The 27,274-nt window shown below is 45.5% G+C and overlaps 1 protein-coding gene across 1 annotated transcript in view; it reads right to left on the bottom strand.

Annotated features, from left to right (window-relative positions):
• Nucleotides 1-27,274, bottom strand: part of DNAJC1 (DnaJ heat shock protein family (Hsp40) member C1) — a 97,398-nt gene that overhangs the window by 42,860 nt on the left and 27,264 nt on the right. Inside the window, exons 4-5 of the mRNA XM_075271732.1 lie at nucleotides 6,380-6,545; nucleotides 4,693-4,790 (exon numbers count right to left, since the gene is read on the bottom strand). Coding sequence (XP_075127833.1) covers nucleotides 4,693-4,790; nucleotides 6,380-6,545 — 264 coding nt within the window. The remainder of the gene's footprint in view (nucleotides 1-4,692; nucleotides 4,791-6,379; nucleotides 6,546-27,274) is intronic.

The raw sequence follows: 27,274 nt of genomic DNA, 5'->3' as shown, positions 1-27,274 counted from the left end.
CTGTGAGTAGGATACTTACCTCAATTATTCTAAAGCGGGGTCAGGAACCATTTTGGCTGAGGGAGCCATGAATGCCACATGAATGCCAATATGTGTCACAACACATATTGACGCAGGCCCCAGTCGTGACATCTGGGACGTCACACAAGTAGGCCCGAAGCCTGCCCGGAGAGGTAAGTGACATTGTTTTTTATGTCCCCTTACCTCTCCTGGAAAGAAGAAAAGAAAAAACCCCCGGCACCGAGCCGTTCCTTGTGTAATACCTTTGGTATATAGTTAATGAAAAGGAAAAAAAAAAAGGGTATGGAGAAATCAATACAGGTGTCCGCTCACCTGGCTAGGTTGTGTTGGACACAACAACCTATAATCGTAGCAATCAGAGAACCAGTGTGTTACTGGCAGGCAGCCGCTGATGGCAGTCACGTAGACGTCAGGACAACAACCAAAATACAGGACCAGCCTCGCGGAGAAAGGCAGAAAATCAGCGCTCACCCGGTTTGGAATAGGAAAGGCAACTTTATTTGGCACCCTGAAACGGAGAGAAATCTATTGGATTTACAAATATGATTGTTTATTTCCGAAGGGTCTTAATGAGACCTTGGAGGACATCACCCAATGACATTTAGTGGCATTCTGGTATAGTTTCGGCCCTTTGGGACCATCTGGGTAGACACAAAACCATTTTTAAATATTATGTCCCTTTTAGATAACTAATTTATTTTAATTGTAGTTTTAATATAGACCCATATATATTAATTCATGGGTTGTGTGTATACAGGGGATAGGTATATATGTGTGTATATATATGTGTGGATATAAGAATGCCACCATGATTTAGGTATAATCCTATGTATTGTTACACCAAAAGGATATGTATATTTATCTATTTTTTCTTATCCTATCATTTATTCATTTTTTATTTATTTATATATTCCTCTATTTATTTAAGTAATTCTCCAACTATTTATCTATTTTTCTATCATACATTAATTCATCTAATATGGTTCTTGTTTTCATTTTTTCATATAGTTTTATTATTTTTCATTTATTTATTACTTATTTATTTTTATATTTATTTATTTATTTACTTATTATCATTTAAAAAGTTCATCAATCATTTTTCTCCATCTTTATGTTGTTACCCCTCCTGGGCTTATTAATGGCCATGGTAGTAACATAAGACAGGTACAATGTTCTTATTCAATCCTTGGTAACATCTCCACTAACCAAAGAAGCGCTCCGTGCACGGAGCAATCCAAATTCTATAGCCGCATGTCATTTCTATTGACATGCGCTCCAGACAGGCAATGCGCATGCGTTTGGAAGATACCTTGCACATGCGCACTGTAGTATCTTCCGGACGCCGCGAACACGCGGCGCCCGACAGCATGTGTATCGGTTTGGCGCGTGACGTCCTTTCCTGCCATACACATAGCTGATTCCTTTATAAACGGTGGTAAGCCTGAGCACTTTAAGCAACCTGTCCACAGTGGTGGGGTAAGTGTGCTCTCTATGTGTTTTTTCATTTTATATGTTAATTATGCTTGGCACAAGTCATGGTAATTGTAACAAATTGCAACAAAGTGAGGTTATAAACCGGACTATAATAAGTCCTATTGACGAGCAGATTCTAATATGGTCTGAAGCAGATGAACATACATGCCTGTTTGTCTGTTTGGTGTTGGAACCTGGGACTTTTGTGTATATACATTGTATACTCTCTGGTGAATATTTTAGTGAATACATTGTAAACTATTTATTAAGATGGAGTTCCATAATGGAATACACACTTATACATATATTTATTTATATATATATTATTATTTTTTACTTGCTGATACTTTTTAAGATTATGGGGTGTTTTAGCTGAATGTAATTATGAATATTTGTTTTAAAAGATTTGTATTGCACTTGAAAAAGGGCTTGTTGCCCGGAACGCGTGGTGCCAAATAAAGTTGCCTTTCCTATTCAAAAAAAAAAAAAAAAAAAAAAGTGCCAAATAAAGTTGCCTTTCCTATTCCAAACCGGGTGAGCGCTGATTTTCTGCCTTTCTCCGCGAGGCTGGTCCTGTATTTTGGTTGCTTACCTCTCCTGGGTCTCTGATCATTGTACTAGAGGGTCCGAAAAAAAACCAAGTGTAATAGTGCTTGTGTGGCCGAGCCCTGGTAGTTATGCCCCTGTCTGCAAGCAAGATGCAGCCATCAAAAGAGACACATCTGGGTCGCAAGCCATAGGTTCCCGACCCCTGTTCTTAAGGTTAGGGTGTTACTTTGTATTGTTGGACTTCTTTATATATGTATCCCCTAAAAAAAATGCTACATAACATGCTGGTGCTGCATATAAGGTATATACAGTACAGGAGCGGGTTATACCACTGTAGACTGCAGTATACATACCTTTAGAGCTACACCCATCCCTCTATAAAGGACATGCGATAATCCGTGTTACGGAGGTCATTACTTAGGTGGTCATCCCTATATATCCATCACTTATATGGTCTCGCTCATTCCTGTCTGGCATCCTTATCACATAGACTTACATCATTTCCCATGATCTCCCACAAGGACTAGACAGAATAACAAACCAAATATACAAAAACCCGTGTAACGGCAGAGCGCCATCCCGGATCCTTCATTCACAGATCTGGTCCGGCCTGATGGTTATAGGTAGGACGTTCTAACCAAAAGTCTCAACAAGTCATTAAAGGAAGGCCTTAAAATCAATACTGAAATAACTAGTTTGGAAAGCTGTACAAACACGCCAATGTCTTAAAACAACATTAATGTCATCAGCAGTTCAGTGAAGCATTACCGGCTGATGTCACCAGAATAGAAAACAGGCAGAGCGGCCTCTGATCTCCTCTTTCCATTGATCCAGCTCCTGCCCCTGCTGGGTGAACTATTCAAAAATGCTTTAATTCTCTCTAGAAGTCAATAGGAAAAATGGTTTTATCTTTCAGGACGGCGAATGCCATTACCCACCAAGCTGTACATCCGCCAAGCGCGGCCTCGACGTCACCAACTTTATAGGGAGAGGCTGAGAACAAAGTAGCGATGGCTTTCATCGTGGCCGCCGTTCATTATCAAAGTTTCTCCGTATCCGTGTAGAGCGGGAGGTCATATACTCGCCGACTCCTTACACTGCTAAAAACGATTTATTCTCAGCTTTCCGAAACAAAGGTATAGGATGATTTTTGGACATGTGACCATTTCGATGAATTAGTAGGTAAGTGCAACTCAGTGTTAAGAGGCCAACTGGTAACTGGAATACGTCTTTTAATTGGAAAAACCCCATTGCTTAGAGTATTACTTTATGTTGCTCAGGTCAATGATAGCTCCCTTCTTATAATGTCCAGAAATTTTACAAAAGAACTGGGTAAGGGTGTGTTCACATCTGCGCCCTGTCTATGGTTTAGCCAATCCGGTCGGTATCAGTCTTCTGCCCCACGAAACTGGACAGGAGGCGGAAACCCGGCGGTCAGCTTTCAGAATGGGTTTGTAGAGGTGTCCGCCTATGTGCGTCTTCTGCTTGTCCGCAGGAAAAATGTTTTTGTTTATTGTTTTTCTTAGCCAGGCACAAAGTCGGACATGCAGGACTTGTGTATGTATGTATGTATGTATGTATGTATGTATGTCCAGTTCAAAAAAAAAAGCTGACCACCGGGTTTCCGTCTTCTGTCCAGTTTTGCGGGGCAGAAGATGGAAACTGGCCAGATTGGCTGAACTGGAGACCGGGCACAGATGTGAACCCGCCCTAAGAAGAGTAATACTGATGAAAAAAAAAAAAAGAAAAGAAATTTGTACTTGATACAATAAAGGGGCTCCATCAGCAAAATTTTGCTGTATGAGCCCCACATATGCATGAATAGCCTTTAAAAGGGCTATTCAGGCACTGCTAATCTTATTTTAAACCCCCATCCCATTTTAAAATAAAACTATAAAAATATATATGTAAATCATACCTGAACGTGCACGCTGGGCAGTGATGCACGATCTGACTTCATCTTCTGGCACGCCTACCTCTTCTTTCTTCTTGCAGTGACGCCCTCTGGTCCTGGCTCTTCCACGTCTTCAGCGTTCTCTTCTTCCGGCGTGATGGCTTCAAATCCCATGCCTGCGTAGTAGCGCTTCCCTCCGTAGCACTACTGCACAGGCTTCGGCGCCATTTTTAGCAATGGCAGTTCGCGAGCGTACTGCGCATGCGCAGTACACTCGTAAAGTTGTAAGGAGAACTGATCATCCTGAGCGCCGAAGCTGCACAGTAGCGCTGCGGAGGGAAGCACTACTAAGCAGGCGTGGGATTTGAAGCCATCACGCCGGAAGAAGAGGACGCTGAAGACGTGGAAGAGCCAGGACCGGAGGGCGTCGCTGCAAGAAGAAAGAAGAGGTAGGCGTGCCAGAAGATGACGCCAGATCGTGCACGACCGCCCAGGGTGCACGTTCAGGTATGATTTACATACATGTTTTTATAGTTTTATTTTAAAACAGGACGAGGGTTTAAAATAAGATTAGCGGTGCCTGAATAGCCTTTTTAAAGGCACATTTTCGGCACCTCCACAGACTCCTAACATCCCTGAAATTAATAAATCAATAAATCTTTTCCTCAGTTATAAGCGGAGACAGAAATTCCATGCTTTTGATCCAGCAGAAGAGCAACCATGTAAAAGTTTCTGCACAAAAACCAGGATCTTACCGCTCATTTTTTTCTAGTAGACTGGATTTGACTTCTTCCCCGGATTTCCCTCCGGCTTTCTTCTTCTTTTCTTTTTTCTTTTTGCTGAGCAGCTCATCCTACAAAAATAATCCACTGGATATTAGCAGTTCCTTACCTTTTAGAACCATTTATTAGAAGCGGTAAGTTACTAATGACCACAGCGCTCCCAAGCCATGAACTAAAGCGGATATGTAAGTTAGTATCTACGGGGGATGGTTACCGGCTATTTATCATCTTCCCTTCCATTGGGGTATAGCTGTGATCTAGGACTACAGCTCAGCTACAGTGCTTACATGGAGTCTGAGACACGCCTCCTATCTCCTCATTGGCTCCCTTCCCTCTTCCTGCAGCTTTGGAATTTCAGATTGGCTACGGTGTTTAAACACAAGCCCCGCCCCACCAGGAAGTCAATGCATGGACAACGGTTCTCCAAAACGGCATGGTTATAACACACCGATCACTAGGAAGAAGATTATCAGGTAACTGCCTCATGGATTCACACCAGCGCCTGAACTCCGTTTTCAGGTTTCCATCTTCTGCATGCAGAAGACAGAAACCTGTCATGCCGAGTCCGGCCGTGAGCGCCGGTGAGCGTTTTATGCTCTCTGCGGTGAAACCGTTTTTTTTAAACCGAACACAGAGTACTACATGTCCAACTCTGTGTCCGGTTTTAAAAAACGGTGAGTGCATAAAACACTCAACGGCGCTCACGGCTGGAGACTTTTCAAGTCCATTCAAATGAATGGGATTGAAACATGCCGGCAGGTTTCCTTCTCCTGCCCCTGTTTTGTGCAGGAAACCTGTAGAACGGACTACCGGGCACAGGTGTGAACGAGCACTAAGGGGAAGGAGTTTTCGTAAGGAAGAAAAAAAAAAAAAAATATCAGGAAAAATCCTTTCAATATTTAATCAAGAGGCCGATTTTTCCACAGGAAGTTTATTTTTTTTCCTTTTTAAATATAGATTGTGAGCCCCATATAGGGATCACAATGTACTTTTTTTTTTCTATCAGTATGTCTTTTGTAGAAAGGGAGGAAACCTACGCAAACACGGGGAGAACATACAAACTCCTTGCAGATGTTGTTCCTGGTGGGATTCGAACCCAGGACTTCAGCGCTGCAAGGCTACAGTGCTAACCACTGAGCCACCTTGTTGCCCCCCCACAGGAAGTTCTCAATATTTAAAAAACGTTGTATTACATGGCAGGCCTACAGATGGGCGACTATCTGTATAATACACGAGCAGTCCTCTAAACTCCAGATAATAATAATAATAACAATAATTAATAATAACAACTAATAATAATAATAACAACAATAATAATAACTGATAGTAATAACAATAATAATAATAACTGATAATAATAATAATAAATAATAATAACACCCCTACAAATCAATGAGCAAACTAACTTATTGTACATTTTTTTCCGTAATCAAAAAAAGTCTAAAATTTTAAAGAAAAATTCCTGTATAAACAAAAAGTTGACAAAATCTAGAAATAAAGGAACAAAAAGATCCACCTCCCGCTCGGTGTGCCAAGGAACCCTGGTACAATTCGCATAACAAAACATTCTCCGGTGATAGATCCCCCTTAATGCAATAAAACGGAGGCACGGCCAGAAATAATGATTTCTTCTTAATTCCCATTTCTTATGAATACTCACCAGCTGCTTCTCCAGGTAGATGGACCAGACCACGGCATAATGGCCCACTGTGAAAATAATGAACAGGAGCAATGCTAGCTCGGCATTGCTCATCTTCCTCACCCGCCTGTAATAGAACACAGGCTGTCGCCAATCCGGGAGGCCATTAACAAGGATATCATCGTACCTACGACAACAAAACCATTGGCAGCTTTCAGTGCGGAGCCAGCAAATAAACATCAATAATAGCAGGAAAGAAGGAAATGTTAATCACATGTACAGAACGCCGGGAATTCTCACAGAACATTAAGTCTCATTTACACATTTAGGGAATTCAACATTTTGCAGGAAAAGTTCTCATACACAGCAACGTCATGGGCAGGAGCCTGAACATGGCCTGTTTTTGCCCCTACATTTCTGCACCACAGCCCCATATTCACCCCAGATGAAATTCTGTGTAATATAATATGTGATAAAGAGTAGAGATGAGCGAACAGTGTTCTATCGAACTCATGTTCGATCGGATATTAGGCTGTTCGGCATGTTCGAATCGAATCGAACACCGCGTGGTAAAGTGCGCCATTACTCGATTCCCCTCCCACCTTCCCTGGCGCCTTTTTTGCTCCAATAACAGCGCAGGGTAGGTGGGACAGGAACTACGACACCAGTGACGTTGAAAAAAGTAGGCAAAACCCATTGGCTGCCGAAAACATGTGACCTCTAATTTAAAAGAACAGCGCCGCCCAGGTTCGCGTCATTCTGAGCTTGCAACTCACCGGGGACGGAGGTTTCCGTCCAGTTAGCTAGGGGTTAGATTCTGGGTAGGCAGGGACAGGCTAGGATAGGAAGGAGAAGACAACCAACAGCTCTTGTAAGAGCTAAATTCCAGGGAGAAGCTTGTCAGTGTAACGTGGCACTGACGGGCTCAATCGCCGCAACCCAGCTTTCCCAGGATCCTGAATGGAATACACTGACAGTGTATTCCCGTATACCCGATATATACCCCCGATACCCGTTCCAACGGTGTGCCCCCCCACCTTCACCCCAGAAATACCCTGCAAGTCCCCTAGCAATAGAATTGGGGCTATATACACCCACTATTTTTGCTACTGCCATATAGTGCCATTGTCTCACTGGGAATTCAAAGAATATATTGGGCTTACATATAACTTCAATTCCAGGGAGAAGCTTGTCAGTGTAACGTGGCACTGACGGGCTCAATCGCCGCAACCCAGCTTTCCCAGGATCCTGAATGGAACACACTGACAGTGTATTCCCGTATACCCCATATATACACCCCAAATCCCCGTTCCAACGGTGTGCCCCCCCACCTTCACCTCAGAAATACCCTGCAAGTCCCCTAGCAATAGAATTGGGGCTATATACACCCACTATTTTTGCTACTGGTATATAGTGCCATTGTCTGACTGGGAATTCAAAGAATATATTGGGGTTACGTGCACCCACAATTTTTGCTACTGGTATATAGTGCCATTGTCTGACTGGGAATTCAAAGAATATATGGGGGTTACGTGCACCCACAATTTTTGCTACTGCTATACAGTGCCATTGTCTCACTGGGAATTCAAAGAATATATTGGGGTTACGTGCACCCACAATTTTTGCTACTGGTATATAGTGCCATTGTCTGACTGGGAATTCAAAGAATATATGGGGGTTACGTGCACCCACAATTTTTGCTACTGTTATACAGTGCCATTGTCTCACTGGGAATTCAAAGAATATATTGGGGTTATGTGCACCCACAATTTTTGCTACTGCTATACAGTGCCATTGTCTGACTGGGAATTCAAAGAATATATTGGGGTTACGTGCACCCACAATTTTTGCTACTGGTAGATAGTGCCATTGTCTGACTGAGAATTCAACAAATAATTTGGGGATTCATTCACCCTACATCTCAGGCTCTTGCCATATTCACCCAGGTTGTCAGTGCTGCACCAGCTCGTTCCCAGACAGCTCGGCCCGAAAAACACGTTACCTATATAGAGGATTTGGACAATGAAGACAACATGTTCTAAATCTAATGTCTGCACCTTCTCCAGAATTAAAATAAAGGCAGCGTTTAACTTTCAAATAGCACTGCACAAAGGAAGAGCTTATCAGCTTGTCTCATGACATGCTACTGAAAAGTGTCATTTGTGTATCTTAATGTAAATATAGTTGTATAAGCTTTTTGGGTTTTAGGCACTGCCAAGTTATTTATTACCACCCGCTCCCTTATAATGATGACGCCAAAGTCACTGTGGGTGTTCAGAGCTCACAGCTTTGGTTGACATTTGTCTTGCTCTCTGTCGGTACCAGCTGTCTTTTTGGATACCGTAAAGTTATGTTGACTTTATTAACAGCTATAGAAGCTTTAGCCAGGTTGTGACGGTGTGTAACCCTAACAACACTAAGTGGGATGCACATTAATAGTCAGTCTATGTACGCTAAACGTATCACTGAAGTAATTTTTTTTCCCTCTCCCCTAATATAAGAAAGGAACAGACATTAGACCTAGACCGGGGTTCGAGGCTTGTAAAAATCCAGTATTATTTGTTCTTCATGATGTGAAATATGTGTTGAAAAGCAACCCAAGATGAAGTCAGCCATGTGTGCCAGTGTGTTACTTGGCATGCCTTTGCTGGCCCCAACTGTAAGGGTCACTCTCCATTTCCTCCATTTTCCACTCCCCTTCACACCATTTGTGGTGAAGCAATGGGATGCACTGAAGTGCACCCTCTAGCCTCGTGTGGGACAGGGACATCAGATGCCACTCCAACCCCCTCGTCTTCCTCCGCCAGCCAACGGTGCGAAGATGAGAGGAATGTGCTCTGAATGTTTTCTGCCTAGCAGAGGCTAGTTCTCACTTATGAAAATGGCCCCACTTTGACCTGTATATCAGGCACAATGGTGTAGGTTTCAAAGAAACATGGCACCAACAAGTTGAAAAACGTGGGCCATGCGTGGACCGTGTTTGAGTCTGGCAAGCTCCAGATCTGCTACCAGGTTCCAGCCATTATCACAGGCGCAAAAATGCCAGGCCCCAGGTGTAGCAGGGAAAAAAAAATGCCATCTCAGCCAGGATGGCATCCCTGACCTCGGAGGCACTGTGCTGTCTGTCCCCCAAGCTGATCAGTTTCAGCACGGCCTGCTGACATCTCCCCATGCCAGTGTTACAGTGTTTTCCGCTAGTAGCTGGGGTGGAGGTTGCAGCATCGTAGGGTTTCAGTCTACTCCTGCCATGAATTTTGGCCTGGGAGAGGAGATAGGCCACCCCAGTTTGCACCCGGGGAACAGACTCCACCACATTCACCCTGCCTGTCATTAAAGATAAGCACTGCAGCATCCCTGACCACAGGCGCTTGTCCATGTGTCGGTGGTCAAGTGGACCTTGCAGCAAAGCGCAGAGCTCTGGGCCCAACTGATGTTATGGGACACATGCAGGCGCAAGGCAGGGACAGCACACCAAGAGAAGTAGTAACGGCTAGGCCCAGCATAGGGAGGTGCCCCAGCTGCCATCTGCTGACGGAAGGCCTGGGTCTCCAGAAGCATAAACAAACACCAACATCTCCAGGGCCAGCAGTTTATCGATGAGGCTGTTAAAGGCTTGGGCATGGGGGTGGGTTGTGTTGTACTTCTGCCTGCAATGAAAAGCTTGGGAAATGTGGAGTGGCTGGGAAGAGGCGCATGATGGTGCAGGCCAAAAGGGCGCATGAGGGTGAACTCCCCAATGTGTCAGAGATAGGTGTGTAGGTGTCCTTGCATCATATACTTGCACCATATTTGGCTTTGGAAGTTAATTTTGTGCCAAAAAGTGGTTAAGACAGCGATCCCTCAGCTACTCCCGTTACACTGTCTAGTGAAATTACCATCTTTGGAAGTGGACCACCACTTGTAAGATCCCAAAGGAAGCAGGCAAGAGATGTGCAGTGCAGAAAAAAAGATGAGAAAATAAGTGTAGGCTGTAGAGCACAGAGGGATCGGAGAGGACAGAGCTGGTGTCGGCCAGGTATTCCCACAACATGCGCCTATACTTGTCCCTCCTGGTGACACTAGGCCCCTGAGTGGCAGTAATTTGTCCAGGGGGGCCATTAACGTGTTCCAGACCTAGGAATAAGTCTTCCAACAGGGTAGAGTTTTGCATGCCTTTGCTTCTACCCACTGTTTTTGCTGCTTAGCTTCCCTCCACATCTACACTGCTTTCACCCCTAAACATCACCCCAGTTTATGCCTTTGTTTCTACCCTGTTTTTTTGTTGAATTAGCTTCCCTCCACATCTACACTGCTTTAGCCCCTAAACATCACCCCAGTTTATGCCTTTGCTTCTACCCTGTTTTTTTTTTGTTGAATTAGCTTCCCTCCACATCTACACTGCTTTAGCCCCTAAACATCACCCCAGTTTATGCCTTTGCTTCTACCCAGGTTTTTTGTTGATTTAGCTTCCCTCTACATCTACACTGCTTTAGCCCCTAGACATCACCCCTGTCCATGTGGGGTCGGTGGCCTCGTCATCCACCAACTCCTCTTCCAATTGCGCACTGGCCCCTTACTGCAAACCGCACATGACCACAGCTTGCCCTGATGGCAACTGTGTCTCATGATCCCCACTTAGGTCCAGACAAGTCGGTGGCGGGTCCAAAACCCCAAAATTGGAAGGAAATGGCGGATGCTGCAGTATTTCTAACACCTGTTCCTGGTGCTCGGGCCTGGTCTGTGTTGTACCCTGCACCCTGCTTAACGCAGCTGCCATATCCGAAGTTGTGCTGAGCGCATGCTAATGTTTCGTGTCCAGTGCAATGGATGGGATGGGATTTCACATAAGTCTGCCACTCATGGTTGAGCAACTGAGGGAGTTGACTTTGACGAACCCGAGGGTTTTGGAGTTGGAACTACATCAAAGGTCTGTGCTGCTCACACACTCTGCTCAACACATGATATGTTTAGTGCCAGCAGTGTGGAGACGTCGCACAACAGCCGTTGTTCCAGCAGGTACAGGCGTTGTAGGAGTGCATAGAGGCTAGCAGCGGCAACTATAGACTTTAAAAACTATCCGCACAAGCGCCACACTTTCACCAGTAGCTCAGGAACATTGGGGTACCTTTTTAAAATGATTAGCAGCAATGAGTTAAAAACGTGGCCCAGGCATGGAATATGTTGCAGGCTGCCAAGCTACAGAGCCAATCCCAGGTTACGGCCATTATCACACATGACAACATGCCTGGGCCCAGGTGCAGTGGCAAAAACCACATTGCCGTCTCATCGAGGATGGCATGACTCACTTTGTAGGCAGTGTGCTGTCTGGCCCCCAAGCTGATGAGCTTCAGCACGGCCCGCTGACGTCTCCCCACACCAGTGTTGCAGCGTTTCCAGCTCGTAGCTGGGGTCAATTTAACAGCGGAGGAGGGTGGTGTTTCAGCCCTCCTCCCAGGAATGTTGTGTGGGGAGACAAGTCAGGCCACCACATTTTGCGACCCGGTCCACGCCTCAACTACATTCAACCACTGTGCCCAAATTGAAAGGTAGCGTCCCTGTCCGCATGCACTTGTCCATTCGTAACTGGTCACATGGAACTTTAGGGCTAAGCGCTGAATTTAGGGACCGCCTCATGTTTGGGGGAAAGTGCTGGTGTGGACGGCACAGTGCGGTGGCGCAGTAGACACTCTGCCCAAAAAGGGCAGAGTGTCCCCCAGCCGGGATTCCAACATCTCCTGGGCCAGATTTCTTGAGATGAGGCCGTTGAAGCCTTGGGCATGTGGGTGGGTTGCGCTGTACTTTAGCATGAAATGAAAGGCTTGGGAGATGGGGAGTTGCTGGGAAGAGGCGCATGATGGCGCGGGCAAAAGGAGAAATGGCAGGAAAAGGTGAGGATAAGGATGAACTCCCCAAAGTGTCAGAGGCAGATGTGGAGGTGTCCTGGCTGCTGGTCTGGACTGCAGCGCCAGCCCTGTCAACAGTGGGAGAGGCAGTGGCCGCCAGGCCAAACGGCGATTATCCTGCGCTTGCTCTCACCCACTGAGCCCAGGGCTTGCCTTCCAAATGATGGCACCCGCAAGAGGTGGTGAGATTCCTCTCCGCAGATCTCCAACCCATCTTGGACTTGCAAATTGCACTAAATTTGTCATGTAACTGACATGTATATGATGAGTCTATCCATTGTCTGTTCATTTTGGTGAAAGTCAGCCTGTCAGCTGACAGACAGCTGTGCTTGTCAGTGATGATGCCACCGGCTGCTTGTACCCCCAGTTTTTGCTGCTTAGCTTGCCTCCACATCCACACTGCTTTTGCCCCTACACATCACCCCTATCCATGCCTGTGCCTCTAGCCATAAGTCTGCCACCCATGGAAACTCATGGTGCAGAAAGTGAGGGAGCTGACTCTGAGGAACCCTTGGGTTTTGTAGCTGGTACTCCATCAAAGGTCTCTGCTGCTCACACACCCTGCTGAACATACGGTATCTAGGGTTAGAGCGTGTGGTGACCTCGCACAACAGTAGGTGCTTCAGGCAGATGTAGGCCTTGCTGGAGTGTATTGCGGCTAGCTCCAGGTACTGTAGACTTGGGAAAGTGGGTGTCCAAGTGCCGCACTTTCACCCTTAGCTCAGCTAATTTGGGGTATGTTTTTAAAAATCATTGCACCACTACATTGAACACGTGGGCCAGGCATGGAACGTGTTGGAGGCTGGCAAGCTCCAGAGCCCTCCAACAAGACAAAAAAGCCTGGCCCCAGGGGCAGCGGGGATAAACAAATTGCCATCTCATCCAGGATGGCATCCCTGACCTCAGAGGCAGTGTGCTGTCCGTCTCCCAAGCTGATGAGCTTCAGCCCAGCCTGCTGACGTCTCCCCACACCAGTGTTGCAGCGTTTTCAGCTCGTAGCTGGGGTCAATCTAACAGCGGAGGAGGAGGAGGGTGGTGTTTCAGCCCTCCTCCCAGGAATGTTTTGTGGGGAGACAAGTCAGGAAAATTCTTGAAACAGGGGAGAGTTTTGCATCTTTGCCCTTGCTGCCTATGGACATCCCTTTGCCTCTAGCCACCATTTTCCCTGCTTTGCTTGCCTCCACATCCACACTGCTTTTGCCCCTAGACATCACCCCAGTCCATGCCTTAGCTTGTACCCCCAGTTTTTCCTGCTTAGCTTGCCTCCACATCCACACTGCTTTTGCCCCTAGACATCACCCCAGTCCATGCCTTAGCTTGTACCCCCAGTTTTTCCTGCTTAGCTTGCCTCCACATCCACACTGCTTTTGCCCCTAGACATCACCCCAGTCCATGCCTTAGCTTGTACCCCCAGTTTTTCCTGCTTAGCTTGCCTCCACATCCACACTGCTTTTGCCCCTAGACATCATCCCTATCCATGCCTCTGCCCCTAGCCATAACTCTGCCACCCCTGGAAACTCATGGTGCAGAAACTTTGGGAGCTGACTTTGAGGAACCCTTGGGTTTTGTAGATGGAACTCCATCAAAGGTCTGTGCAGCTCACACACCCTGCTCAAGATATGGTATTGTAGGGTTTCAGCGTGTGTGAATGACGGACAACAGCCTGTGTTTGGACAGATGTAGGCCTTGCTAGAGTGTTTTTAGGCTAGCAGCGACTCCTGTGCACTTGCAAAAGTGGGCGCACAAGCGCCGCATTTTCAACAGTAGCTTCGGTACATTTGGGTATGTTTTCAAAAAACTTTGCACCACTAGGTTAGACGTGGGCCAAACATGGAACGTGTTGGAGGCTGGCAAGCTCCAGAGCCGCTACCAGGTTCCAGCCATTATCACAGGCGTAAAAATGCCAGGCCCCAGGTGTAGCAGGGAAAAAAAAATGCCATCTCAGCCAGGATGGCATCCCTGACCTTGGAGGCACTGTGCTGTCTGTCCCCCAAGCTGATGAGCTTCAGCACCGCCTGCTGACGTCTCCCCACACCAGTGTTTTAGCGTTTGCTGCTAGTAGCTGTGGTGGAGGTTGCAGCGTCGTAGGGTTTCAGTCTACTCCTGCCATGAATTTTGGCCTGGGAGAGGAGATAGGGTACCTCAGTTTGCACCCCGGGACCAGACTCCACCACATTCACCCTGCCTGTCCTTAAAGATAAGCAGCATCCCTGACCACAGGCGCTTGTCCAAGTGTCGGTGGTCAAGTGGACCTTGCAGCAAAGCGCGGAACTAAGGGCTCACCTGATGTTGAGTGACACGTGCTGGTGCAAGGCGGGGACGCCACACCTGGAGAAGTTGAGACGGCTAGGGACGGCATAGTGAGGTGCCACAGTTGCCATCAGGTCCGGGAAGGCGGGAGTTTCAACAAGCCGGAACGCCAACCTCTCCTGGGCCAGCAGTTTAGCGATGTTGGCGTTCTAGGCTTGCGTGGGTGGGTGGTTAGCGGTGTATTTCTGCCGGCGCTCCAATGTCTGAGAGATGGTGGGTTGTTGTAAAGAAGCGCCTGATGGTGCCTTTGATGGTGCAGGAGAAGGAGATAAGACAGAAACAGGGGAGGATGAGGGAGAAGTCAACAAAGTGGCGGAGGCAGATGAAGTGATGTCCTGGCTCGTCCTCTGGAGTGCATCGCCAGCACTGTGAGCAGAGGCAGTGGCATGAACGGCGGGCGACGTTTGTCCTGCCGTTGCTGCCTGCCACTGATTCCATTGCTTGGATTCCAAATGACAGTGCATTGAAGTGGTGGACAGGTTGCTCTTCTCAGGGCCCCTACTCGATTTCGAGAGGCAAATTGTGTAGACGACACTATATCTGTCCTCGGCGCATTCCTTGAAAAAAACTCTACACCTTCAAGAAACGTGCCCTCGATGGGGGAGTTTTTCTGGGCTGGGTACAAAAGGGAACATCTTCGGACATTCCGGGTCTGGCCTGGCTTCAGCGAAGCTGTTGACCTCTGCCTCTAGCTACCCTTTTTGGTGCTGCACCTGCCTCAACATCCACACTACTTTCCCAGCTTGACATCCGCCTTGTCCAGGTTGGGTCGGTGTCCTCGTCGTCCACCACCTCCTCTTCCAACTCCTGTCTCGCCTCCTCCTCCTGCACAATGCGCATGTCAACTGGCTGCCCTGACAGCAACTGCATCTCATCGTCGTCAATGAGGGTGGGTTGCTGGTCATCCGCCACCAAATCGACCGGAGATGGAGGAGACTCTAGTGTTTGAGCATCTGGACACAGATACTCGTCTGTTAGGTCCGTGGAATCGCGAAATGGAGGGGCAGGTTGCAGTACAGTCAAAGGAAGGGAGAACAGCTCTGGGGAGCAGGGACAGTTGGGGTTATTGTTCTGGGAAGATTGGGAATTTTGGGTGGAAGGAGGACAAGACTGTTGGGTAAGAGGAGGTAGAGGCTGACTGGCTGGTGGACAATGTGCTTTAAGCGTTATCCGACAGCCATTGCAAGACCTGTTCCTGGTTCTCGGGCCTACTAATCTTTGTACCATTCAGCCTAGTTAATGTGGAACTTTTGTGCAAAGCGCAGAACTTAGGGCCCGCCTGATGTTAAGGGACACACGCTGGTACAAGGCTCAACTCACCCTAAGTGCCAAAAACACTGCTGGTGCAAGGCTCTACTCATGCCAAGGGCCTCATTCTCTGCTGGTAGCTCAGCTTAAGGTCCTGTAACTTTGTTTGGAAGGGCTCATGTTAAGGGCTAGAAAAGTGAATTTTGGAAGGTCTTACCACATCTCACACACACACACACACACACACACACACACACACACACACACACACACACACTCAAAATGACAGTTAAGGGTGAGGGCTTTTGGAATTCCCATTGCCTATTCCATTTGTGGTTGTCATGGGGAACGTGATTTAAAGGGGTGGTTGTTACTGTTTGTTGAGCTTAAATTGGGGTTTGTGTCCATCCATTTGGGGAGTAAAGAAGGTTTCCAGGTATTTTCCCACTTTGATAGAGGTTTTTTTGAATGTGGAAAGTGTGTAGTTGTTAGGCAGTGATGTTGGGGTAATAGAGGGTCTTTGGTGTGTTAGATGCCCCCAGACATGCTTCCCCTGCTGTCCCAGTGTCATTCCAGAGGTGTTGGCATCATTTCCTGGAGTGTCATAGTGGACTTGGTGACCCTCCAGACACGGATTTGGGTTTCCCCCTTAACGAGTATCTGTTCCCCATAGATTATAATGGGGTTCGAAACCCGTTCGAACACACGAACATTGAGCGGCTGTTCGAATCGAATTTCGAACCTCGAACATTTTAGTGTTCGCTCATCTCTAATAAAGAGCGATATAAATTTATTTTAATTTTTTTTGCCACTAATATATGAAATTCCTGAAAAAAAATAACTAAATGGACAAGGAATCCGCCATCAACTATCATGGCCGCTGAATTATACATGCAGCTTTTTTTAGACAATTGTTTTAACCCCTCATAGACAGGCACCTTTTAGCATTTTTGGGTATGTGTGGTCTTAAAGGGATTCTACCACTAAATCGCTTTTTTTTTTGCTTTAGATGTCGGAATAGCCTTTAGAAAGGCTATTTGTATCTTACCTTTAGACGTGGTCTTTGCGGCGCCGTTCCTTAGAAATACCGGTTTTAATCGGTATGCAAATGAGTTCTCCGCAGCAATGGGGGCGGGCCCAGGTGCTTAAACAGCAATGGGGGCGTCCCCACTGCTGCCAGAGAGCTCTCTCCAGCGACGCCTCCATCTTCAGCTGTAACCCCGCCTCTTCTGTCTTCCGTGTCGGTCCAACCTCCGACGCCTGCGCAGAACGCTCCTGTATTGAACTACAAGAGCAAGAGCGGCCTCCCAAAAATGGCAGCCAGAGACATCAATTTCACGATTTTAAGAAATGTCTGGTCAGTTTCTTTGAAATGATGAATTAATTTTTTAATTCATTTAATTAACACCAGTGACTGATGGTTCAGCGGTCTCTTCCATACAATGAATGAAGTGTATACACACCACTGTATTGTCACATGGTATAACGCAGGCCTTTAAAATGTGGAAAATTTCACCTTCAAAATGCTTTTAGACCTGGAGGACCTGGTCAGGGGCGCGAGCGCTGTAATTGCAGGAGGATGGCGCACAATTGGCAGGGCTTATTATAATCATTATCATCTACAAGGTGAATAAAATGCTGCTGCTGTGTCATGGAAAGAAAATGCCAAGCTCCTCCAACCCCCTCCAAAGCGGCACTAGAGGCGAACACAAATGGAAAACATGTGCAGATGTACAATGATATACATGAGACAGTGTTACCTATATTCAGTCCTGTACCAAGTGTTAGCATTTCTACTTCAATTCTGCAATAAACTGTTCCTCTGCTAATCCTCATGGATTTGTACAAATTGACAACCAGGTTTTACCATTTCCCTTGGTAACCTGTCACCAGACCAGAAAAGTACAATGACCTACATCATGTGATCGGCGCCATCACCCTGAGCATTTTAGGGTTTTGTATCTCTAAATCTGTTCAGGTATTCTGAAGATATAAGCCCTTTTACGGTTGATGCAATTTAGGGTTTAGTAGCCACAACCAAGATTTGTTTTTTTGTTGTTAATTAAAAAAATGTTTTTAAAAAATAAAAGAGAAGCTTTTCTATGTTTTTTTTTTTTTAAATTTCCCCCTGTAATATGTGGATGAGATTAACTGAAACCACATTCAAACGCTTTTTTTTTCCCCCTAGGGTGTTTTCACAAAACGCTGCTTTTCTGCAACGTGGGGGTTTATCCGGGACGTAGTCTATATTTACATAACAGTTGTAAAAATAATAATAAAAACAAATAAATATATATATATATATATATATATATATATATATATATATATATATATATATATATATATATATATTTCCTATCCTACAAATATTATAAATGTGAAAGTTTGTGGGTTTGGATGATTGTGGGTTTGGATGTTTGCTCCTCAATCACAGCCAAACGGCTGAACGGATTTTCAGAATTTTCACACAGGACTACATATTGGTCAGGAAGGAAACATAGGCTACTCTAAAAGTGGGTCACTCACCCCAAATCAACACAGCGACCGTCAAAATAGGTAGTGAGGTCACCCAGGGGAGTTGGTATGTGTAGCACTGGTGGGGAACGTTGTCGCGTGCCGCAGCCAGGTACCGGATGCCGTGTCTGGATGGGAGTGGCAGGCTTCGGTGCGGTACGGTGAGGAAACTGGCTCGGCGATGCCGCACATGTGCAGGGAAGGCAGACGTGTGCGCGGGGGAGTGTGGGCCTGTGTAAGTGGTGATTGGCGCAGGGAGTGAGGGCGGCGCGGATGAAGTCGCAGGTAATGCGGGTACGGTATATACATATGGAAAATGATTGTTTTTGTACCGTGTCAGCCAGTGGGTAGGAAATATAAAAACATATAACTTGAGTCTTCAGTAGTTGATACTTTCAACTACTGAAGACTCTCAAGTTTTTCGCATAAAATATATATATATATATATCTCAAATTAATAAATTAATATTATATACATATATTTTAATAATTCACATGGCCACCTTAATTTCATTGTCGCTGAATGGGGGTCATTTACCTGACCGACATTTTGACAGTCTGTTGTTGGAGACCATCAAAATATAGGCCATGCTCTATTATTATCCTTCTTCACAGATCCCTCTATACAATGTAATGTATGAGGGATCTGTGAAAATGGCCGCCCCTCGACAACAAAACGGTCGTGTAAATTAAGGCTTGAACTCTATGGTTTAGTCAAAGGAAATCCCTTTAACTTGAAAAAAAAAATTTGATAAAATTTTAAAATAGAATAACAAAAATAATAATAATAATAATAATAATTTAAAAAATCTGTAAATATGATGTATGTTTGTTTTTTTTCTTATTCACACACACAATAATGTGATGCACATCTGGAGGAACAAGTTTACCTACATCGCACAGATGTATCAATAAGGAATGAAGAAAAAAAAAAAAAAAGTAAATTTTTTAGTTTTAATTTAAAGAACTCCAACCTGTTACCCTCCCATCCAGCCGCCGTCATTGGGGATTCTGATCACATTCTGCCAAGAATTAAAATCAGCTTTGAAAGGCCTAATTTGGAGCAACACATTGACCAAAATATTTTAATTAAAAATATTCCGAGTTAGTGGCAAGCCTAATTACAGGAATAGAAATAGGGCCTATATTGTCATGCAGGTCACTAGGACTCCGTAGTAGGTTTTTCTCAAGTAAATTGACCAATCCAGGAATAATAGCGCAGCTGCTAAACTGCCAGTCTTGACATGTAAATCAATTTAAAACCAACAAATGCAGTTGCTACTTCCATACTTATTATTAAATTGATACCTAGTGTTATTTGGAGAGAGCTGGAGAGGGAGGAGAGAACGGCAAGAAGGGGGAATAAAAAAAAAATTTAAAAAAAATTTATGGATTCCAATTCTAAATGTTTTTATTTTTTGAGCAGACGAGAAAATTTAATTGCTAGTTGGCAAAAAGGAAGAAAAAAAAAAAAAGTAAAAATATACAAACACATTTTAGAGAAAAAAAAAAATAAAGCCTGACTTTACGGAATGAGGTTTTGGGGTCGGCCACACTCATCAGTTTTTAAAGTGGGTTTTGGCCATGCGGGGGTTAACCCGGTATACATTTAATGCATTAGATGCTTAAGAGAGCACTTTACTCAACAATGTCGGCTGCTCCCTGCAAACGTCTCCAAGGATTAATCCGTACAATCAATTCCCCATTGATTTTACTATCAATGAACATCATGGCCCGCACAACTGTCAGTTTTAAAAGAAGATAGCTTCCATTAAAACCCACTTTTGGAACAGAGGCTGAAAAAAAAAAATAACAGAAATCATTTAAAAATAAATAAATTGTAGCATAACCTAGTAATGAAATGTATGCAGTGTGCTGGGTAAAAATGCAGTGTAATGGGGTGTAAAAAAAAAATTAAAAAAAATATATAAAAAGATCATATAATAGACCAGGAGAAAAAAAAAAAACAACAACAACAGTAATGAATATCAAAAGGGTTGTCCAGCAAGATTTAAAAAAATAAAAAATAAGACAGAATGGTTGGAAAAAAAAAAAAAAAAAAAAAGTATTGCTCGCTTCACCATTCCCCCACTGCTACTCTTCTAACACTTTCCAGGCCCTCCATTGCTCTCTACTTGCTTGTCCATCTCAATACACTAGAAATCCCACTCAGCCAATCACTGATGGACAAGGATTACCACTATAGCCTGTGATTGGGCGAGTGATTGTGTTCTGTGAATTGTGGAAAAACAGGAAGTAAAGAGCAGCGCGGTACAGGAGCAGGAAGTAGAGAGCAGCGCGGTACAGGAGCAGGAAGTAGAGAGCAGCGCGGTACAGGAGCAGGAAGTAGAGAGCAGCACGCTACAGGAGCAGGAAGTAGAGGAGCACGGTACAGGAGCAGGAAGTAGAGAGCAGCGAGGTACAGGAGCGGGAAGTAGAGAGCAGCGTGCTACAGGAGCATAAAGTAGAGAGCAGCACACTACAGGAGCAGGAAGTAGAGAGCAGCGCGGTACAGAAGCACGAAGTAGAGAGCAGCTTGCTACAGGAGCAGGATGTAGAGAGCAACACACTACAGGAGCAGGAAGTAGAGAGCAGCTCGCTACAGGAGCAGGAAGTAGAGAGCAGCACTCTACAGGAGCAGGAAGTAGAGAGCAGCGCGGTACAGAAGCACGAAGTAGAAAGCAGTGCGCTACAGGAGCAGGAAGTAGAGAGCAGCACGCTACAGGAACAGGAAGTAGAGAGCAGCACGGTACAGGAGCAGGAAGTAGAAAGCAGTGCGCTACAGGAGCAGGAAGTAGAGAGCAGCATGCTACAGGAGCACAAAGTAGAGAGCAGCGCGGTACAGGAGCAGGAAGTAGAGAGCAGCGTGGTACAGGAGCAGGAAGTAGAAAGCAGCGCGGTACAGTAGCAGGAAGTAGAGAGCAGCACACTACAGGAGCAGGAAGTAGAGAGCAGCACACTACAGAAGCAGGAAGTAGAGAGCAGCACGCTACAGGAGCACAAAGTAGAGAGCAGCGCGGTACAGGAGCAGGAAGTAGAGAGCAGCATGCTACAGGAGCACAAAGTAGAGAGCAGCGCGGTACAGGAGCAGGAAGTAGAGAGCAGCGTGGTACAGGAGCAGGAAGTAGAAAGCAGTGTGCTACAGTAGCAGGAAGTAGAGAGCAGCACGCTACAGGAGCACAAAGTAGAGAGCAGCACACTACAGGAGCAGGAAGTAGAGAGCAGCGCGGTACAGGAGCAGGAAGTAGAGAGCAGCGCGGTACAGGAGCAGGAAGTAGAGAGCAGTGCGCTACAGTAGCAGGAAGTAGAGAGCAGCATGCTACAGGAGCAGGAAGTAGAGAGCAGCATGCTACAGGAGCAGGAAGTAGAGAGCAGCGCGGTACAGGAGCAGGAAGTAGAGAGCAGCGCGGTACAGGAGCAGGAAGTAGAGAGCAGCGCGGTACAGGAGCAGGAAGTAGAGGAGCGCGGTACAGGAGCAGGAAGTAGAGAGCAGCTGTCAATACTATATGCCTTATTTAAAGGATTTTAGCACAAGAAAGCCACAATAAACACTGCTCATTGCCTATCCCTGGAGGAACTTAAGACTAAGAAATTGCTGTCCACTCCAGACACAAACCCTTTAACAATTCCACCAACATGCAGCACACAATTTCCAATTCCATGGCAATAACACCAACAGTCTACCATTTCTCTGTTATTTCTCCTAGAAATGTATGAAGAAATGAACAATTACGTGTTATGAGTTGGGGGTGCGTCCATATACAAACTGACACCAATCAAAGCCGCCGGTATCAGACTGTGTAGGGACACACCCCCTTGACAATGTGAAAAGTAATGCCCAGTCGTCAGTTTATTCTTACTTTTCTATGAGGAATAAAAACTGGAACGACAATGCACAGGTTTAAGAAAAGATGTTTCAGAATTATTCCAATTATTGACTAAAACAGACATTTCAGGAGAGGTGACAGGACCTAAGGTGATAGGAAAGGTACAATATCACTGCGTCTATGATACTCAAGGGCAGGGTCACACTACTGATGTTACAGAGGACCGGTCATGTTTTTCTTCACATGCAGTTTTATGTATCTCTAGTAAGCAGACAGTGTGCCGAATTCCCATTATGTGCCCTGGGGCTGGAGATATCTGCCCACTGTCGGAATTGCGTTCTTGACAGTCTAGCCGGGCTGTGAGGATCGCCCCCTCCTGACACTACTCGTTCATAGCCCTGTACTGTCAGAGGGGGCGTCCCTTACTGCCCAGTGAAGACACTATCCTGTGCGGAACATCCCCCTGACTGTACTCTACAGGGGGATGGGGGGCGTTATTAAAAACATATAAAAAATAGAGACATTTGTTTATTTTTTAAGGACGGCCACAAACGTCTGGTATGCAATGTTTTTGTGCCCATCTTTAAAAAAAAAATAAAAAAATTTCTTTTGTACATACACCTCTATGTAATTTCCATTTGCGGCCTTTTTTAGGCATCCATTCACCAAACCTGCTAAATGAATATTAAAAAGAAAACGGAGTCTTCCAATAATAACTCTACTTTTTATAGGTTTTACGGCATCCAAATAGCTTGTATAATAGGCCGAGCAGTGACTGATATTTTTATGGATACAGTTCCCCAAGGTAAAAGGATTTTACTTCGTATAGACTCGGTGACTACAATCAAAGTGAATGCTCAGTATTGTTCACACTGGGCCAATAAATGCAAGAAAAAAATGTAAAAAAAAATTAAATTAAAAACCGAGATACAGGATAGGGAGAAGAGAAGGCTATCCTATCAGGAAGGTCTTTTCAAGATTATTTAGCTCCTCCAGGTAGAGATTGGTGTGCACGTTGCTGAGAGGCTGAGCTGCAGTTTTGGGGAATTTTTTTTTTATTTTTTATTTTTTCATAGGGTTCAACAATGTGACCCACATGCCCAGGAAAGGAGCGAGGCAGGATTCTTTACATTGTTAATGCACATGGGGGGGGGGGGGGGGGAGCAGCTCGCAGAGTGCACACTCAGTGTAATGAGCCCGGACTGCGGCACACAACTGTAATACACGGCACTGCTATACAGAAGCCTTTCACTACACAAGAATGTAAATGGGGGCCGAGAGGACACAGACGCGAGATCCGAGCCAAGTGGGGGGGGCCGAAACTCAAACATGACACGCTCAACACACATCAGCCTCGAAAATAATGGCAAAATTTTTAGTTTTTTTTTTGTTTGTTTTTTATTTTATTTTTTTAAAGCAAGTCAAAATCTGAAAAATAACTTAGTAGCAGTAAAGACTGTTTCGATATAGAAAATTTACCAGCAAACAATGAAGGTTTTCCTTTCGGTTTCCATGAGTAACACTGGCCAACCATATTTAGACCAGTATGAAAACTGGTCCTGTTGTCTCTTGGATTGGTATTTAAAGAGGACCTTTCATCAGATTGGGCACAGGCAGTTCTATATACTGCTGGAAAGCTGACAGTGCGCTGAATTCAGTGCACTATCGGCTTTCCCGATCTGTACCCGGTGTAAAGCGCTATCGGTCCCGGTACCGTAGCGCTTTACAGTCAGAAGGGCGTTTCTGACCGTTAGCCAGGGACGTCCTTCTGCCCAGCAGCGCCTATCGCGCTGTACTGTGTGAGCGGGGAGGAACGCTCCCTCCCTCTACTCACAGTGCTCGCCCATAGACGAGTATTATCAGGAGGGGAGGGGGCGTTCCTCCCCGCTCACACTGTATAGCGCTTTTCCCGGGGCACAGATCGGGAAAGCCGATAGTGCGCTGAATTCAGCACACTGTCAGCTTTCCAGCAGTATATAGAATTGCCTGTGCCCGATCTGATGAAAGGTCCTCTTTAAATACCAATCCAAGAGACAATAGGACCAGTTTTCATACTGGTCTAAATATGGTTTATCAATATGGTAGGAAAAGTGTCCAACGCATCACAACAGCTTATCAGAAAAGAAAGATCTACAATAATTGGATTTTACAGACAAGACAGACCATTATTCCGTCAACTAAACTGCCAGACAACGGCTATTGACTGCTCCCCCCACCATACACATGCACCCTCCTGAATGATAGTGTATGTCCACTGAAAACCAGGAGAGTTCATTGGAATTCACTATTTCTGATACCTCCCCCCCCCCCAACTTCATCTGCGGAGGAGCTTGTCGGACACCCCCATACACATAAGATAACTGACTGACTGCGCCTAAAAAGCAGGTTCTTTTCCTTGGGCCCTTGAATTTATATATTTGTGATGTGCTAAAGGGAGTCTGTCATCAGAAGGCAGAATATCACTAGCCCGGCAGATAGATAGGTTAACCTCTACTAACTCCTACTGTGTTTTCGCCTTGTGAATTGCAGGCTCTTTCCAATACAGCACCATTGTTGTCAATATGCAAGCGTCATGGTCATTGCTCCAAATTGACAAAACTTTGACACAAGAGGGTAACACTGTTTGATTTAGGGGACCCTAACCTATTTATTTGTAGAGCGGGGCAATTGGGTGACTCCTTTTAAGTTTACTTACCATGTAGGGACATGTGTTTCATTGACAACACATCTTCCATCCATTTACGACCATGGTAAAACAATGGCGCAAATATTACAAATAAATAACACAACATACATGCGGTTCACACGAGACAATGTCACACCAAATAAACAGCTCTGCTACGTCTGTGTATTCCGTGTACCAGCAGGTTAACTCACTTTATTCAATATCAACATATAAGAACACACCCTCTTCCCTTTAGCAGACCTGCTATTTTTCAGCGCCCCCCCTACTCGCAGACTGTATCTTATTACATCCGAGCCAGCGGCTGCCATCACTAGCCGTAATAACATTTGTCGGATATTACAATCCGTCCACATACAGGTGGCAGAATGACAAGAGTGACACTACAGCCGCGCACTTTATATGGGGACTGATACATCTCTTATATAGAGTTTTCTTATGGCTGCGGTATCAGATATATAAAATGTTATTTCATGATAGGAGCGTTATTTCTATTACAGGAATTATTAATAAGAATTGATCGATATTGGACATTTGTCACTTTGATTTCCGTACGAGCCAAAACCTTACCAATGGATGAAAGATACACTTTTGTAATGTTTCTTCAATCCTGGAATTGTACAGGTGAATAGGAGACACTTTATAATATATCATATTAAGGACACACTTATTCAGCAGCTCTTCTCCTCCTCCTCCTCATCTTCACTCAGACTGTTTATTTATATAGAGATCTGCTCTGTATTCACCAAACACAATGCAGTCTATGGAGAGGGGAGGGAGAGGAGGAGGCGGTTTATTGATTATTGCCCCATTCTGTGCACTATTAGAGTTTCTCTCAAAACATAACCGTGTTAGGCTGAATCAGGGGCATAACTACCAGGTAGTAGCTGCCACAGGGCCCAGGACATTAGCGGGCCCGGGAGCAGCTGCTACCAATGCAGATTTTTTTTATTTTTAAAAGGACGTTACCTGCTGGAGAATCTCCAACAGGTAATGGGCCCTATTTACTGAAGCGCCGGGGGCTGTCTGAAGATAGGGAAGAGAGGAGCTGCCTCCTCCACAGTCCATCTTTTAACAGTAGTGAAGCCAGCAATCACAATTCACTACTGTACCCAAGCAGAGGCCGCCTGCTGTCCGGGCCCCTGCATGATGACAGTGGGCAGGAGAGACTTCTATCTCCTGTCTGCTGTCCCCAAGCCCCAATACCTTGTGCCGGCATTTATCCTAGTAGGTTATACGACCTCTGTCATGACGTTGAAGGACCTTTAACCTACTAAGACAGAACCAGAGTAGTGTGTGAGCGGAGCTAACCGGAGTGTACAGGTCAGTGTACAATGGGGGGAAAGGACTGAAGGCTGTCTGTGAGCAAGAGGAGATAATAGGGTTGAAGACTGTGAGCAAGAGGGGTAAATGGATGTGTTTTTTGGCCCCCCATTGCACATCCATTTACCCCTCTTGCTCACAGTCTGCACCCCCGCTTCCCCCCTATGTGAGCAAGAGGAGGGAATGGGTGGTGTAGGTTGTGTGTGAGCAAGAGGGGTACATCGGCGTGCAGGCTGTGTGTGAGAAAAGAGGGTGACGTGGGGGCGCAGGCTGTGTGTGACAAAGAAGGGGGAATGGGTGGTGCAGGCTGTGGGTGAGCAAGAGTGGGTGGAATGGGGAGTCTCCCCCCCCCCACCCTCTTGCTCGCACACAGCTTGCACCCCCATTCCCCCTTCTTGCTGATACACACGCTGCACCCCACGTCACCCTCTTGTTCACATACAGTCTGCACGCCGATGTACGTTTCTTGGGGGACCCCATGTCAAAAGTTCACCACGGGGCCCCGACATTCCTAGTTAAGTCACTGAGCTGAATTCCCACGTGGCGTAAACACCAGGGTTTTGTCATAGTGTAGAGGACCACAGCAAAAACTATGGCATTTTATAGTGTCGGCAAAGTGGGTGGGATTTGCAAAAATTGCAAAAAAAAAAAGCAGTGGAAATGCTGCAATTTCCAAAAACACAGTATGTGAATTATACCTACGGAAACTGTGACGTGTGACCACTGTGGATTTTTCCGCAGGGCTTTTTTGCTGCAGCCTGCTACATGGGACCTTGGCCTTAAAAAGTTCCCTGACAAAGTGTAGCAGAGATAGCAGATGCAGTTATTTGAGTATCTTTCCCGGTATCCTATCACTCTCCCTCACTCTCTATGTAAAAAGTATATAATAAAAAGTTTATTCAAGTTATTCATCTATACTATTCATTTATGAGAAGCTGTTTAATAATTTGGAAGGCCCCTTACAGTAACTTTCATCAGAGGTCAGCCAAACTTTGGTCTGGTTGACAGCTATTACTCCCACACTACCCTAGACATGCATGCTCATCCGGGGCAAGTGTGGTCATGGTGGAGAAAAGAATAAACCACTGCCACAAATACCAGGTGCCCACTCCTCCATTCCCCTCTG

Source organism: Leptodactylus fuscus, chromosome 4, assembly GCF_031893055.1.
Source record: "Leptodactylus fuscus isolate aLepFus1 chromosome 4, aLepFus1.hap2, whole genome shotgun sequence".
Taxonomy (NCBI): Eukaryota; Metazoa; Chordata; class Amphibia; order Anura; family Leptodactylidae; genus Leptodactylus; species Leptodactylus fuscus.
The sequence above is the reverse complement of the archived record's forward strand: the minus strand, read 5'-3'. Positions and strand labels throughout refer to the sequence as shown.